The sequence below is a fragment of the Macrobrachium rosenbergii genome, chromosome 52 (assembly GCF_040412425.1).
Source record: "Macrobrachium rosenbergii isolate ZJJX-2024 chromosome 52, ASM4041242v1, whole genome shotgun sequence".
Lineage (NCBI taxonomy): Eukaryota > Metazoa > Arthropoda > Malacostraca > Decapoda > Palaemonidae > Macrobrachium > Macrobrachium rosenbergii.
The window spans coordinates 3,572,599-3,586,610 of NC_089792.1; the positions used below are offsets into that span (position 1 = coordinate 3,572,599).

The 14,012-nt window shown below is 34.3% G+C and overlaps 1 protein-coding gene across 1 annotated transcript in view; it reads right to left on the reverse strand.

The window, feature by feature from the left end:
• The window catches only part of LOC136833836 (muscle calcium channel subunit alpha-1-like), a 698,390-nt gene that overhangs the window by 59,012 nt on the left and 625,366 nt on the right, over positions 1-14,012 (reverse strand). Inside the window, 4 exon segments of the mRNA XM_067096136.1 lie at positions 2,234-2,317; positions 6,426-6,695; positions 7,649-7,850; positions 9,173-9,319. Coding sequence (XP_066952237.1) covers positions 2,234-2,317; positions 6,426-6,695; positions 7,649-7,850; positions 9,173-9,319 — 703 coding nt within the window.

Below are 14,012 nucleotides of genomic sequence, written 5' to 3' on the forward strand. Positions count from 1 at the left end.
CCTATATCAGTTTTCAAGCTCTTACTCATAAAGGTAACCTACTTTTATTCTTTCAAGGGAATCCTAGCTACGTGTATACCTCTTCAAATGAATTTTCAACCAGAGCAAACAGTGAACCGTTTTCGCAAAGAGAAACCTGATTATGGCTGTGTCAAAAAAAGCCAAAAAAACTAGCCACATAAACACCAACAGAGTTCAGATGTGTTTCTTGGCAAATCAAAGAAACCGCAAATGTGCTAGTGTGATTCTGAACGGACAGTATCTGTTCACATCAACAAAATGATGCATTAAGAAGACTTGAGAGAAATGTTTTCATGTTTACACATCTGAACACTGATGGTGATTCTTCTTTAAGTCTTATATTTTTTTTGTGGGAGGGGACCAGAGGAAACATTGTTAACTGAAAGATGCTCATTATAAGGAGATGTTAGTATACACTCAAGGCTTGAAGAAGCAAATGTCGGATCATATTGTAAAAACATAATGAAATGAACGCTCAATTGCAACTTCTCAATTGAGTCGGTTTTTTAAAGAGATTTGGAAGCAGTCATTCTTGCAAAACATCATATTCACATAAAAGGAAAATGTTGCACAAGTTTCACTTGTTTAAGGAAAGGAAATGCGTGTTCATTGTTGTGTGTTTGTGAAAGCATCCAACAACGTGTGTGTATAGTAAATATAAAGCTATTGGCAAGGCACTTGTGTAAATCAGTCCATCACTTATTCTCATTCAAGCGGTCAGTTTGAAAAACTGCAAAAGGATGAAATTCTTGAATTTGATAAGTTTCTCCTCTCTCGGTGCAACCAAATTTAACCTGAAAGACGTTTGAAAAGTGTTTTTTCACTTTACATTTACAATAATGACTTAAAACCTCACTCTCGAGCATTCTGGCATCTACGGGAACGTATACTTTTGCTATCACCATCACTGACTTCGCAAAATATTGCCACTCACCCTTTTTTCTAAAACCTTCACCATCTACATCATCAGTTTCTAATGAAATGGGTAATGGGTTAGACTTTAAAAAAAAAAAAAAGAAAAAAAAGAGCCCCAATTACAAACATAAATCAAATCCGACTACTAAGCTGAAATTTAACTCTATAATTAAACACACTGATCAAGATTTTCGAAAATTCTTCATTCGATTTTTCTCATTTTTACTTCTCCCACGAACGCAGCCACAAACGCAGTCACACGGCGCATTCATAAATTTACGCTGTATTTGATTATATGCGTGATGCTTAAGAGAAAATGTTTGTGATGATTTTAAGGGTACGTGAAGAAGAAGGGGAAAAAAATAATATTCCAGTGATTATCATCGACATGTATGAAATGATTCAAAGAAACCTTTGTGTGTAATTTCCAGTGGGCATGTTTAGCTGAATAAAAAAATATATATATATATATATAAAATATGTGTATAATCCACTTCCTGAAAAATAAAGCAGCCATTCTTAACTTCACGAAGTGTTAGTTATTTTTTTTAATAGAAACAATAAAGCATCCTCTTTTATACAAAGTTCATATTTATAATACACCGATTTCACTAAAATGTATAGGTTTTTGTTTATATAGATGATTTTTTTAATTCAGTTTCCGGAAAAAATAGTATTTTCATACTCACCTTGGAAGGCTTAACTTATAAATGGGTTTCAGAATGTGGTAAAAACTCATTAATGAAATTTAATCAGTATTTTGTAATAAGTCATTGATTATCGAAAAAAAAAATGTTTTTACTATATACTTCGTAAGGTGCAGAGTGAGAAAATCTTTATTGCAAAAACTCCCATGTTATTTTACACAAATTTTTTCTATCTCTCAAAAATTTTCATTTAAATTCTCTTCTACTTCCTAACTAACCTAACCTGCTAATAATCGTTGAACATACATCATTTATCTCATATAATCAACTAGTTTTGCTTTTTGACAGGAAATCAAAAACAGTCTGATATTGGATTCACTGAATGATAAGATATGGGAATATAATACACATGGGAAAACATGGTTAACTGGTGGGGGTCGTCAATGGAGAAAAAAATGGGGGGAGGTCACGTGACCTAGAATGTAAACAAATGATTCATCACCTGATAAGATATGGGAATATAATACACATGGGAAAATATGGTTAACTGGTGGGGGGTCGTCAATGGAAAAAAAAAAAAAATGGCGGGAGGTCACGTGACCTAGAATGTAAACAAATGATTCATCACCTGCCGCCATCATCATACTTACGTTGACTTCCGAGTAGACGATATCAATGAAGCTGCCCAAGACAATGATGAAATCAAACACATTCCAGGCGTCTCCAAAGTAATACTGCGAATGGCACAGAGTGGGGAAAAAGAGAGAGAGAGAGAACACGTTAGCTACCTAGAAAACGAGCCTAAGACTAATAACTACTATACTGCTTTCAGAAAGCCTTTGTCTTTTTTTAAACAGCTATATCTGCCATGCCCCATTCGATTACGCTGGCAGAGGCAGCAGCGTCAGCAGCAATCATTTTTTTTAATGACAGGAAGCCCCAGTTTCACAATGAGACTTTACATTTTTATGAAAAAAGTTTCCTACAGAGACGTAAGAGTTTAGGCAGCCGAGGTGTGACGCTGCAGGAGTTTTTTGAGAGGAAGAGGTGGGGTCGAGGATGACAAGGAGTTTGTATTTATAAGATCCTTCGTCAGGAGGTTCCTGCAGGCATGGCTGGATGTTAACTGATAAAAGAGACTGCTGAATGCTCCCTTCAAGAAGAAAAACTAAAGGTTCTGACTTTCCTTTTCTAAGAAGGCAGCTTTTGGAAATGTATACTCTAACCGCCTTGTGTGATATAACTTTCATTTCTTGTGTACGGAAGCATCAGCCCCTTCTCAGTGCAACTTCCAGCCTCGGACAAGAACGACTCGACTGGATTTTCGATCTCATGTTTAGTTAATTATATGAGGACTGCAGCTACAGTACTGCACCATCTTACTGCAAAAGAAAAGTGTTAATTAATATTTTGGTGCTGGTTAGGGCAATCTAATCACATCAGTTGCCAAAGAGAGAAAGAGAGAGAGAGAGAGAGAGAGAGAGAGACATTAAAAGACAGTACTGTATTCAGATGGCACCTAGCTCGCCCACACCCAAGGCAACTCCCCAACATTTTAAGTGGCGACGAGATGAATGATCTTCGAAGTCAGGCTTTGAAAAGGCAAATTTCTGAGACACTTATACTAGACTCGACTGGGATCATTGATCTCGTCTCCATCTCCGTGTTCATTTTAGTTGCATTCGACAGCAAATCCAGTCATGTCAGTTCAAAATTCCTACTGCGGCAGGAGCAGCTATAGCCTACTATAACTCTGTGTCACCCCGAATGCTCGCTTCTTCTTTTGAACAAACCTGCAGTTTAGAGTAGGCTATGTCCAGTATACTTCCCAGCACCACAGAGAAGTCAAAGATATTCCACGGATCTAGAAAATAAAACTGGAAAAATTCGGGAGAGCGTGACAAATGAAGGCTCTTGCTTAAACCTTGCGGTACAAATTAAATGCACAGACTTTCATTCAGCTAGATCTAGAAAAGGGAGACAGCTGAATGAAGTGTTACTTCAAGTGCTTGTCCCCAGTAGCAAAACTGAATTGCTTTGGTGAGTATAAGGAATCAGCAAGTGAAAAATATTGCACTGTGATGAAAATGAATGGAGAAAAAGGCATTAAAATATGATGAAGCCAGATTAGACATACAAGAAGTCAATTTATGCAAATATGTTCCAACCAGTTTGCTTCCAAGTAAAATGATTCTATATCAGATGCCTTGATGCACTGTCAACTGTCAGTACACTAACAGCTGATTTGACCCAGGGAAAGATATGTTTAATAGGCAGCCCCAAAAACCAAGGCTTATGGTAATTTTACACTGTAATGACAGCTCGTGTTACTGTTTTTCTATTTCATGTTCTGGAAGTTCTACAGTATTATACAGTAGATCAAAATTAAAACACAGATTAAGGCAATGCAGTTGTGGTATGAGAATATAACTGAATTCTTTCCTGTTTATAAAATAGAGCAAAATACATTGAAACGTACTAAAGTTTGGGATGTTTACACAAATGAAAATATATAAGTGTAATTTCAGAAAGATCTCTGATACAACACCAAAAATGACTAAAAAGGATGTCAATGTGATCTAGTTGAGAAAAAAAAATAATTCATTTCCGAAGCACAAAAAATGAATTCAATAAAACTGCACAATAACTGGAAGCAAGCTGGCTTTGCAACGAAGTGACTTCTTTCAAATTCAGGTAACCTTCAGTGCATGATGCTACAGGTCTGCATCAGTGCAAAACTCTAGGCTATTAATATGAAAAGAACTCAAATGAATCACAAGCCAAAGGAAAGTAAATGATGAGCATTTTCACGTGTAATCGTCATGAAATACACGAGATTCTTTTTTTTTTATTCAATAATATGCACATCGCAGGTGCTTGGATTAGCAAAAGCCGTGTTCCGGAATACTACTTGATTCTCTTTGGGCCTCCCTTACCCTTTGTAATGAGTTCAAAGAGGAGGAGAAGGGGTTCGATCCCCTTCTGCTGAAAGGTCTGTTTTGGCCTTTCAGCCTTTACAGATTATCTGTGGCCATAACTTTTTTTTTTAATTTTTAATGACCCATTTTTCTATTAAAAAAAACATTATCTGCGACCATAACTTTGTTTAAATGACCCATTTTTTATTAGAAAAAAATTATCTGCAAAAAAAAAAATTGACCCATTTTTTCATTAAAAAAAACATTATCTGTGACCATAAATTTTTTTGTTTAAATGACCCATTTTTTATTAGAAAAAAAGATTATCTGTGACCAAAAGTGTTTTTAATGTTTTAGTGACCAATTTTTTATTAGAAAAAAAAACAGATTATCTGTGACCATACCTTTTTTTTTGTTTTTTAAATGACCCATTTTTTATTAGAAAAAAAAATTATCTGTGACCATAACTTTTTTTTAATGTTTTAATGACCCATTTTTTTTATTTGAAAAAAAAAACAGAACTCCACCATTTTATTACCTCTTGTTTCTTTTTAATACTTTTATTACTTTAATTTGATTAACCTATTGGAAATGAGGACAAATCTTTTGTTTACAACAGAACTTGGAAAGTTATGATGCAGAGAAATTTTCAGAGTTGTTTAAATGTGGATCTACAGTCATGATCAATGCAATTTGAAAATCAGAAAATTTGTGTCATAAATATGTTGCAAATATTGAAAGGACAGTTCCTGAAGAGACCCAATAAAACTGTTGTTTAAACAGGGAACTTGGAAAGCTATGAAACAGAGAAATTTTCAGAGTTGTTTAAATGTGGATCTGTAGTCTTGATCAATGCATCTTTGAAAATAAGAAAATTTGTGTCATAAGTGTGGTGCAAATGTTGACAGGACAGTTCCAGAGGAGACCTGAAGAGACGCATTAAGTTGTTTTTGACAAGGGACAGAAAGCATTTGCAAGGGAACTCTTTAAAAACATTATGAATGGCCGACTAAATGAAGTTATCCACAATATTATCCATTGCCATCTAAATACAAGCTTCAATCAATCATAATTTTTTAAAACCATTACGTTGCTCCAATCACTTAAACATTTATGCACTGCATGGTCAGAATTCAAGACACATTTAATTATCTGTTATTGTTTATGTTGATTTTTGTGTAATTAAGAGTAAACATCTGAGAAACATTTGCCCTGATAACATGTGGTTGTATGAGCAAAAAATGTTACTTCAAAGGACACGAATTGAATTAAGACCTTTGTTGAGCCACTCTTGAATCACTGTTCAATTATTTTTAAGATGATGCTGAATTTCTCCTACCGTTTTGACTAAATCTTATTGCAAATTTACCACTGAAGAAAAGCTGCAGTACTTTTGGCAAGGCGATAACTAGACCAGAGTTTAATGTGAATAGACTCGATGTATTATCCAAAGTATAAAGAACATTCCCTGAAGAATTATTGTCATTCCACAGAATACAATTACAATTACAAACAGAAACAATGATTCATCCAGATTACCCAACTACTTAAAACAAACCAACTTGGTGCCCCGAAGACGTGTTAATTACACGAGAACACTTGGCATTCTTTAGCCGTTGCTTTTCAAGATTTTCCTGTGACTTCAGGTGAGAAAACAAATCACGTTTATAGTGTTGTGATTTTTTAGTTGAGAGTGCGTGTGTGTGTGTGTGTGTGTGTGTGTGTGTGAGAGAGAGAGAGAGAGAAAAATCGCTTATCGTGTGTGTGTGTATGAGAGAGAGAGAGAGAGAGAGAGAGATCGCTTATCGTGTGAGAGAGAGAGAGAGAGAGAGAGAGAGAGAGAGAGAGAGAGAGAGAGAGAGAGAGAGAGAGAGAGAGAGAAGAGAGAGAGAGAGAGAGATCGCGGAAGGGAAACACCTCTTACCTTAAACCTAAAGGCCATGATCTTGAGGACGAACTCAAGGGCGAAGACAGCCGTGAAGATGAGGTTGAGGATGTCCAGCGCATGCGTGTACGCCGCCGGCTCTCCTCGGAACTTCATCGCCAGGGATATAGTATTGAGCATAATGAGTACGAAGATGCCGTACTCAAACGGTTGCGACGTGACAAACCACCAAATCTTGTATTGGAATTTATTTTTGGGGATGTACCTTCGCACTGGTTTGGCTTTTAAGGCAAATTCTATGCAGTTTCTCTGTAAAGAGAGGGAGATTACAGAATTGGCACTGGGATGTATACACTGGAATGTAATCTGTAAAAGGAGGGATGGCGGAATTGGAACTGGAATGAAGTCTAGAAAAGAGGGTGATCACGGACTTGGAACTGGAATATATAAACTGGAATGTAATCTGTAAAAGAGGGATCACGCAATTGGAACTGGAATATATAAACTGGAATGTAATCTGTAAAAGAGGGATGACGCAATTGGAACTGGAATATATAAACTGGAATGTAATCTGTAAAAGAGGGATCACGCAACTGGAACTGGAATATATAAACTGGAATGTAATCTGTAAAAGAGGGATCAAGGACTTGGAACTCGAATATAAAATTTAGGACATAGGCCAAGCTAAGCTGGGACCTATGAGGTCATTCATCGCCGAAAATAACGTTGAAACAATTGTTGAGAAAAGTTGTGGAAAGTAAGATGGAAGACAGAGAATATGAACGGAGGTACAGTAAGAGAAATGAAAGGGGTTGCAGCTAGGGGCCCAAGGGACGCTGCAAAGAACCCTGAGTAATGCCTACAGTGCAGTGTGTGAGGTTCACTGATGGCACTACCCCTCTACGGGGAAGAGAGAATATGGAATTGAACACACTCTGGTATGTTGACATTAAGGTACAACCAAGCCTTATATTTCGAGTGTACAGAAATGGATACAATAGCCTACACAAATCATAAAAATTTAGTTATAGTTATAATTAGTTATAGTTAGGTTACAGTTACAGTTATCATTCGATTTCAGACGAGAATATTGTTAACAAAAAGAGATCCACTTGAAAGAAATGTATGCATAAACTAAAAGCTTCAAATTTAAAAAAAAAAAAAAAAAAATCCTTTTGCTTTGTAGATGTCCAATAAGTAAATTTAACCAAACAACTGCGTCACTATCCTCAGAGATAATATAACTATTAAATGTTACCAACCTGGTTTTTATCCAGACAGCAGTTCTTGTACTCTTGCTCACCCTCACTTTGGAAAGTAACGATAACAAAACCGACGAAGATATTGACCATGAAGAATGCGATGATGATAATATAGATGATGTAATACACAGCCACCATGGGGCGGTAGTTGTAGACTGGTCCTACATCTTCTGTGTTGGAATCTATGGACACGTACAGCAGCCTGGAAGAATTCGGCAGAATGTTCAGTATACCTGTTCTTAGTAAGGGGCGGAAGTATGTCAAATCTGAGTGAAAGTTGAAAATTTCTGTGCAAGGTTTAACACCTCTTCTTGGAAAGGGGCCGGAAGTATGTCAAATTGTATAAAAATTGGAAATTTCAGTGCAAGGCTTAACACCTCTTCTTAGGAAGGGGGTGGAAGTATGTCAAATCTGTGTGAAAGTTGAAAATTTCAGTGCAAGGTTTAACACCTTTTCTTGGAAAGGGGTCTAGAAATCAGTATGAAAACTGAAAATTTTAGTGCAAGATTTAACGCCTTTTTAGAAAGGGGGCGGGAGTATGTCAAATCAGTATGAAAATTGAAAATTTCAGTGCAATATTTAATACTTCTTCTTAATATCGGGGCGGAAGTGTGTCAAATCTGTTTGAAGATTAAAAATTTCAGTGCAAGATTTAATACCTTTTTAGAAAGGGGGTGGAAGTATGTCAAATCAGTGTGAAAATTGAAAATTTCAGTGTAAGATTTAACACCTCTTCTTAGAAAGGGGGCGGAAGTATGTCAAATCTGTATGAAAAACTGAAAATTTCAGCGCAAGATGACAAGTGTTGTAGAAAGTTTAAACGAATTTGCAAAGTCTCAGTAAATCTGTGCAGATTCTGAGGAAGACGAACTTGCAAAATCTCAGTAAACCTGTGCAGATTCTGATGAAGATTTATCAACGGATAACGTGACACAGAAGGTTGCAGGCTGGATGGAAAAACTGGAGAAAGATGTCAGGTGTCTTGTGCGACCGCAAAATCAACATAAAGGTTAAAGGAAGAATGTATAAGACAGCAGTGAGACCAGCTTTAATGTATGGAGCAGAAACATGGCCAGGTAAAGAGAGTGCAAGAGAAGAAATTGGATGCGGTAGAGATGAAAATGCTCAGGTGGATCTGTGGAGTAACAAAAAAATGGACAGGATCAAAAATGAAAGAATAAGAGGAACTACTGAAGTCGTAGAACTATCAAAGAAGGCCCGGGAAAGAAGACTGCAGTGGTATGGCCATGTGATGAGAAGGGAAGAGACACGTCAGGGAGGAGAGTGATGCAGATGGAGGTGCCTGGTGGGTGAGCAAGAGGAATACCGAATAAGCGAGGGTGGATGGATGTAGTTAGAGAAGACCTGAGAGACAAACAATTGTCAGAGGAAGGTGTGTTTGACCAAGCCGGGTTGAGGAGGAGAGCTGTCAGAAACATCGACCCCGACACAGAAATGGGAAATGAAGATGTGACACAGAAGGTACCAACTGGTGATGAATTGAGGGATTTCCCACATACATACCCAGGCCAGCCTTCAAATGTTGACACCGTAAACAGCGTCAGCATAGCTTTGGCGACGTTATCGAAGTGGAATGAATTTTTCTCCCATACTCTTTTCTCCACCATTGGTTTTGTTATGTCACCATCATGGTACACAACATACTGGCCCCTGCAATGACGGCAGAGAATTAATAGAGGGACCTCTGCGAGACAATTCACAAAATATTTTTGATATCAATCATTAGTGACATTAATCTTGGGACAACGGTAGCTGGAAACAATTCAAAACCTTTCTTTTGTTTAGATTAGGTCATCAACTTTTTTTTCAAGGTCATCATATTACAATTTGAGAGACTATGATTTTTAATACAGACTGCTGAAAATATTAATGACTGATACAGTGACATGGAAGGAATTGTACAATACACCTTTTTTTAGCGTTTGGGATTCCCGTTAACATTGATGGATAAGAAATTGTATTAAAGGAATGTTTATCATGAAGAGATCGTTGTTATAAGATGAATAAACGTTTAGATTAAAAGCTGTTTTAATTATATATATATATATATATTATATATATATATATATATATATATAATGTGTGTGTGTATATATATATATATATATATATATATATATATATATATATATATATATATATATATATATATATAATATGCAAAAATTGCACTTACTTACGTTTTTTCCAATAGAAATATCCAAGCAAGGCGTATCGTCTTAGTTTTGTGAATAAAACGCGGTTTTTTTTTCTTTTTCACTATAAAATAAAGACTAAGCATCCAGTAAAAACAATTTACGTCTTAACCTAAATCTTGTGTTCCACTTGATAACCCAAATACACTTTTATTATATTACAGTATGGATTAGAAAAGTTAACCCAAATTTAGCAGTTGTTTTCCTGTGCCGGCGTCACGGAATAAATAATCGGGGGACATTCTTGTAAAATTTAAGTCAACAATGCAATTGCAAAGTAAGAAGTTTTAGAATGTCATTCCTTAGTTCTCCAAGCTCTAGAAAAGATGAGGATTTTGAAGCATTAATTCGGGAAGACACCAAAAACAGAGGAACGGCGCAAAGGCAAAAAGCAATTATACTTCTTACAGCTGAATGACTATCTTAATTACCAACGGTTAAGAGCGTGGTATGTCTTACTGAAAACTCTGAAACCGTCTTAATTTTTACTCTGAGGCTCTAACGAAGTTCTTTTAACAAAGGCTCAACAATCCCAACCGATATGGTACCAATCTATCACCGAGGAAAAGTACAAGTTTTGCTCCAGTTTTCAACAGTGGGATCACTTTACATAAAAATTTAAAAAAATTACTTTTGAATGCAAGGGGAACGGCAATTAGATTTCCTTCCAGATTAATTTTTTTAACATCCTCAGCAAATCAACTCTGTGGATCAACTTCAGTCACACGTCCAAGAAAGACTTTGATTGCATGAAAGGCAAGAATACATTTGCTAAATCTTATCATTTTGAGCTGTCGTGAACCGACTTGCTATCCTGCGTAAAAGGAATTCTAGATTTTCTAAACCTTACGATTACTGGACTTGATAATAAAAGCATACACTAGGAAAGAAAAAACAAACGGGAAGACATAAAACAACAGATTACCTGCTAACAACGGAATCGGAATTAACAAAAGAGAAAAGTTAGACAATATTCAGATGTAAACACAAGCTTGTATATTGATGGCGGTATGGTGTGCCCAGAACTTAAAATGCGCGGTTTCGCATTTTGGATTTAAATGATGATACCTCGATATTATATATATATATATATATATATATATATATATATATATATATATATATATATATATATATATATATATATATATATATATATATATATATATATATATACAATTTATTTCTCATGTTAAATAGACAATCTTCTGTGCAGATCTGGCGAATACCTATTCCCCTCGGATGTCACATGCTTATTCATGAAACCATATTCTGTGTCGTTGTAACTGATTGACAAGTCGCTGTGTAAATGAATAACCGAACACACACATCTGTATATATATACACACATACATATATACACATGTATGTGTATGTATATAATGTTAATATACACATATATGTACATATAATACAGATATATACAGTATACATATAAAGAATATATAAATATATAAACATATATACCTACATATATAGTTTATATAAATATATATATATATATATATATATATATATATATATATATATATATATATATATATATATATATATATATATATATAGTTATATAAATATATATATATATATATATATATATATATATATATATATATATATATATATATATATATAGTTATATATATATATATATATATATATATATATATATATATATATATATATATATATATATATATATATATATATATATATATACATACTGTATTAAAAAACTCTGGAAACATAGTTAATTTTGTGTTGTCCAAACCTGTGCCACCTATATCGCCAAGATGCAAATCAAACGTGGCCGAAACACGGGTATTCTTTTCTTTTGTTTTATGTAATATTTCTGAACCAATTCAACCTTTGGCAATTTACGAAATACTACACTTTGTGTGGGGTAACAGAAAGATTACTCTCTTCAGAAATGATTTGGGTGTAATGTAATGTAATTAATCAAGATGGGAGCCTGATTAATTTAACGAATTAATGTAAATATATATATATATATAATTATATATATATATATTATATAATATATATATATATATATATATATATATATATATATATATATATATATATATATATATATATATATATATATATGATACAAATATATAAAACATATATATGTATTTATACTGTATGCACTAAAAATTTAGGCACGCACTTGCTCCCACACACCGAGGTAAATTACTTATCAGCGGTATAAGTGTGATTGCGAATACATGTATACAGTAAAATTTATATACATGTACATATACATCGCACTACACAATATATAACGTATAGAAATCATTTAAGCGTAGTGAATGCATACACTGTCAACTGTATACTGCAGGAAACTGATCACTTAAAAGTATTATACATTTGAATAATCAACTACTAGTAGTGTTTTTTTTGTTGCTGTTACATTGAGTCCATGTCACATGTTCTAAATAACCTTTATATTGACTCTTTTAATGTTATTATGTGATAAGTACCAACTGATACATAATCATGACCATGTTAATGTAAACAACTGCAAAACCGAACTAAAGTGATACGTAAAAAAAAAAAATTAAATGAAGGAAAGGCCACTCCTGAAAAAAAAGTAAAAAAAAAAAATGAAAAGGACATTCTTTGGGGTGCCATACAAGCAATAAGAAATATATATATTTAATATATTTGTCAGTAGTGAACCAATTAAAATAAAAATGTAATGCACATCACTCATAACCGTAATTTACAAAGCTCTTTTAACAGATACACCGGAAAATCATAAACTTTTAAAGTTTTAGCACAAACAGCCCTGGGACACATGTATATTCGACAGGCTCTGAGTGCTTGTTTTTTTTTTTTTTTTTTGTGGACCGATGTTTGGCATTCGCGTCACCTGATCTGAGAAAGGGTGAAGGTATATGATTTTTTTTTGTTTTTTTTTTTGAGAACGTGAGTTTTTTTATTTTTTTTAAAGGGTGAGGGTATATGATTTTTTTTTTGTGAAAGGGTGAGGGCATACGATTTTTTTTTCGTGAAAGGGTGAGGGTATACGATTTTTTTTTAGAAAGGGTGAGGGTATACGATTTTTTTTTGTGAAAGGGTGAGGGTATACTTATTTTTTTTTTAGAAAGGTTGAGGGTATACGATTTTTTTTTTTTGAGAAAGGGTGAGGGTATACGATTTTTTTTGAGAAAGGGTGAGGGTATACGATTTTTTTTTAGATAGGGTGAAGTATACTTTTTTTTTTTTTTTTTAGAATGGTTGAGGGTGTTTTTTTTTTTTTTTTTTTAGAAAGGTTGAGAGTTATACGATTTTTTTTTGGAGAAAGGGCGAGGTATACTTAATAATTTTTTTTTTAGAGGGGAAAAGCAGAATTTTTTCTTTATCAGTACGGGATTTTACTGATATAATGTCTGATTTTTTATAATGACATCTTACGTGATTTTTCAAGGTCATGTATTTTATTGATTTTATTGATATGTTTGATATCTTATGGTGATATTTGATACGTCATGAATTTTATTCATTCAAGAATAAATTTTATTCAAAATGTAAACCCCCTTTTGAGTGCAAGACATTCTTGCATTAACTGCCATTCTAAAGTAGATGAGTAAATGTTATACTACAGCTTCTGAGAGTTGGAAGGGACCCAGTTCCCACCCTAGGGGAGCTTAGGCAACAGTTCCCACCCTGGGAGAGAGCAGACAAGAATTAAAGAAAGTAAAACCAGAGAATGAGCGTATGAAAAGCGAGATGAGTTTTGGGGGGTTGAGTCAAACTTTAAATTTAGCGAAGAATATACAATAAGTTCTGGTTCCTTAATTGTTTCTGCTATGTGGAAGCTATAAAAAGCAAATCCAAGTTTCATACATGTTCTACTTTTACAGCAAGTTCTAAATTGCTATACATTGCATCTGAACATCAGACAACAGTTTCACTTCAGGTGAGGAGAATGCCAAAAAAAAAAAAACATTACCAATGTACGATCAACGTTAAAATGCTGAGGACTCAGCCTTTTCGCAAGCTATGAGTTAAACCATCTATCTCTCCAATTTCCAGAGCAAGCTGAAAAGTCACTCAGAATCTGTCTTCCATTGTATACCAAAAAGTGCTTTTGTTCAGGCTGGGTTTCAAGCAAGGAGGAGATCGGCATTCAACTC